The sequence below is a fragment of the Notothenia coriiceps genome, unplaced genomic scaffold (genome assembly GCF_000735185.1).
Source record: "Notothenia coriiceps isolate Sejong01 unplaced genomic scaffold, NC01 NC01_scaffold00029684, whole genome shotgun sequence".
In the NCBI taxonomy this organism is placed as follows: Eukaryota; Metazoa; Chordata; class Actinopteri; order Perciformes; family Nototheniidae; genus Notothenia; species Notothenia coriiceps.
The window spans coordinates 1-2,993 of NW_011362385.1; the positions used below are offsets into that span (position 1 = coordinate 1).

The following is a 2,993-nucleotide window of genomic DNA, read 5'->3' on the forward strand; positions in this document are numbered from 1 at the left end:
GCCCTCAATGTTGATCTGACAGAGTTCCAGACCAACTTGGTGCCCTATCCCCGTATCCACTTCCCTCTGGCCACCTATGCCCCTGTTATCTCTGCAGAGAAAGCGTACCACGAGCAGCTCTCAGTGTCAGAAATCACTAATTCCTGCTTTGAGCCAGCCAATCAGTTGGTGAAATGTGACCCACGCCATGGTAAATACATGGCCTGCTGCCTTTTGTATCGTGGTGATGTCGTTCCCAAAGATGTGAACGCTGCCATTGCCACCATCAAAACCAAGCGCTCCATCCAGTTTGTGGACTGGTGCCCCACTGGTTTCAAGGTGGGCATCAACTACCAGCCGCCCACTGTAGTTCCTGGTGGAGACCTGGCCAAGGTCCAGAGGGCTGTGTGCATGCTGAGCAACACCACTGCTATTGCAGAGGCCTGGGCTCGGCTTGACCACAAGTTTGATCTGATGTACGCTAAGCGTGCCTTTGTGCACTGGTATGTGGGTGAGGGTATGGAGGAGGGAGAGTTCTCTGAGGCCAGAGAGGACATGGCCGCTCTGGAGAAAGATTACGAGGAGGTTGGAGTCGACTCCATTGAGGGTGAGGGAGAGGAAGAGGGAGAGGAATATTAAAAAAGGGACAAAGTTGTTAATCAGTAAACACATTTTATGGATGTTTTGTCGATTACCATTTTGTCTGTCTTCTCAATAAAATTCCTGTGACATGTGAATGTGTTTGTCTTTTATGAATTCAAATCTAAATATATAGTGAGTGTCAAACTAAATGTTGAAAATCTATAGTTTGAGCTATACCACAAAATAATGTTTAATACTCAGAACACCGATCATTTAAATATTTACCTTTTTAGCATTTATGCAGGAAGATGTATACTTTTAAAAGTGTAATAGTAATGAGTACTGCAAGCTGTAGTAAATAAACACTTTGTGGAAGGAAAGCTGAACGATTGTTTAGCTTCTAAAAACATTTAAAAAAAATGCCTATTAATTTCTTGGCTAAATTCAGAAGCTGGGTATAATTAGTTTGTACTTGAGAACATATAGCATTTATTCATTACCACAGTGTATGTCAATAATACAGATGACTCCAATGTAAGATTGTTTTGAGCAAAGTTTATTCAAACATTCGAATTTAGTTTTTTGTCCAAATGAAAGTATACAATTTGTACTGATAAACTTATAGGTACAAAAGATCAGAGCATGTCTAGAAGTGAATTGCAGGGATGTTTTGATCGAAACATCTAAATATTACACCCGTTATTGTAATATTTATTCAGAAAACATGTAAAAAAAAAAGTATAAAAAGACATCTCAGGTGCAGAAATCTTGCGGTTCACAAGTTTCTCAGTATTTGGGGATGTGAGGCTGGTTCACACGGGCCGGTCCTGCAGCAGAGGGCAGTCGTCCACGGTTCCCTGTCTGTTCAGAAGCTTCCAGAACATCGAGGATCCAGAGCCAACGTGACCCCGGTCGACATGCGGGCCTGAAGACACGATCAGGTCCTCCTTGAGAGTGCGGTAGGCCTTAAAGCGCCTGGTGAGGGAAACACAAAGTCCAGACAAGTTTATTTAGTTACACATGCTTTCTGGTTCATTCAAATTCAAAGGTGTTATTGTCATATGCACATAAGCGTGTAGAAATGGCAAGGAATTTCTTCTGACCTGAGCTCCTCCAACAATGCAACATATTATTATTATATATTATTTTAAATCTTTGTTTTTTAAGTCTTGTATTACTGTGTGATCTTCTTTGTTGCTTGTTTTTAATTATGCTCCGTAAGGTGTCCTTGAGAGCTTTGAAACGCACTCATAAATAAAATGCATTATTATTATTATTTATTATATATGATAAAATACAAATATAAAAAATTAAATTGTGCACAAAGTCTATATACATGTAGATAGAATATGATATCTACAAGAACAGAATATGAAATTAGATAATGTACATTAAGACAAAATTAAATACGGTTAAGCTGGTAGTACTCGATATTTGTATTATCTTTTATAAAATGCCATAAAAATATGTCATAGTAAACTGACTCTACTCACTGCCATCCATTTTCAAGCACATTTATTCCTAAAATGGATGCTAAATCCTAAAACAGTTCACCTCCAGGACTTTCGTTTTATTTCCCATGGGTGTGGCCAAAAAAGGTGATTTTAGAGCCACGAGAGTCCACAAATTCCCTGAAGCTGCAGTCAAACAGAGACAATAAGCTGAAAGGTGCTGAAAAGTTTGGTGATCATTTTCTCCACATGCGAGCAACCCCTTTTACATCACACATAGTAATTGATTCATTGTTATTATCTTGGTTTTTTGGTTCCATAAGGCAGTGGTTCTCAAATGGGGATACGCGGAACCCTAGGGGTACGTTGGAGTACTGCAGGGGGTACGTGAGATTTATTTTATGTTAATGAAAAAAGAAGTAAAAGTAACGAAGTTTGAGCAGTGTGGGTTTTATATGAACAGAGTTACACATATTTCAAAACGCTAAGTTGTAATAACTGCAGTGGCCTCCCTGTCACTGAGAATGACAAAGATCCTCAGTGAAGCACAAGCCCATGTTTCTCACTACATTGTAGGTACAACTTATTCAAAAGATCAGTTCAATGCAACTCATGTCGTCTCAGTGTTATTGCATGATGTTAAAATTAGTTTGCCATGAATTTAGTGATGGATTTTAAACATTTGAAATGTAGCATTTAAGTGTTTCTCAGTTACAATGTAAATCAGACACCGATGGTGCAGCACTGTACTGTACCTCTTTATATAGGCATTTATTTCCTAACAAATTGTCTTTGCGCTGATCAGGGGGTACTTGGCGGAATTTTCTTTTCAAAGGGGGTACATTATTGAAAAAAGTTTGAGAATCACTGCCATAAGGGACAAAAGACACTCAAACGATAAGATTACTTTTACTAACTCGAAACATACTATGAAAGATATAAAGTTGTAATACAAAACTCAAACAACACCAGGACCCAATA

General features: G+C 38.7%; 1 protein-coding gene across 1 annotated transcript; it reads left to right on the forward strand.

Moving 5' to 3' along the window:
- Positions 1-3: 3 nt before the first annotated feature.
- LOC104959005 (tubulin alpha chain-like) lies at positions 4-716 on the forward strand (the record flags this gene model as incomplete). The annotated part of the gene is made up of 1 exon (XM_010786849.1): positions 4-716. A coding segment is annotated over one exon (615 nt), but the record flags the coding sequence as incomplete, so codon positions are not given.
- Positions 717-2,993: the final 2,277 nt, after the last annotated feature.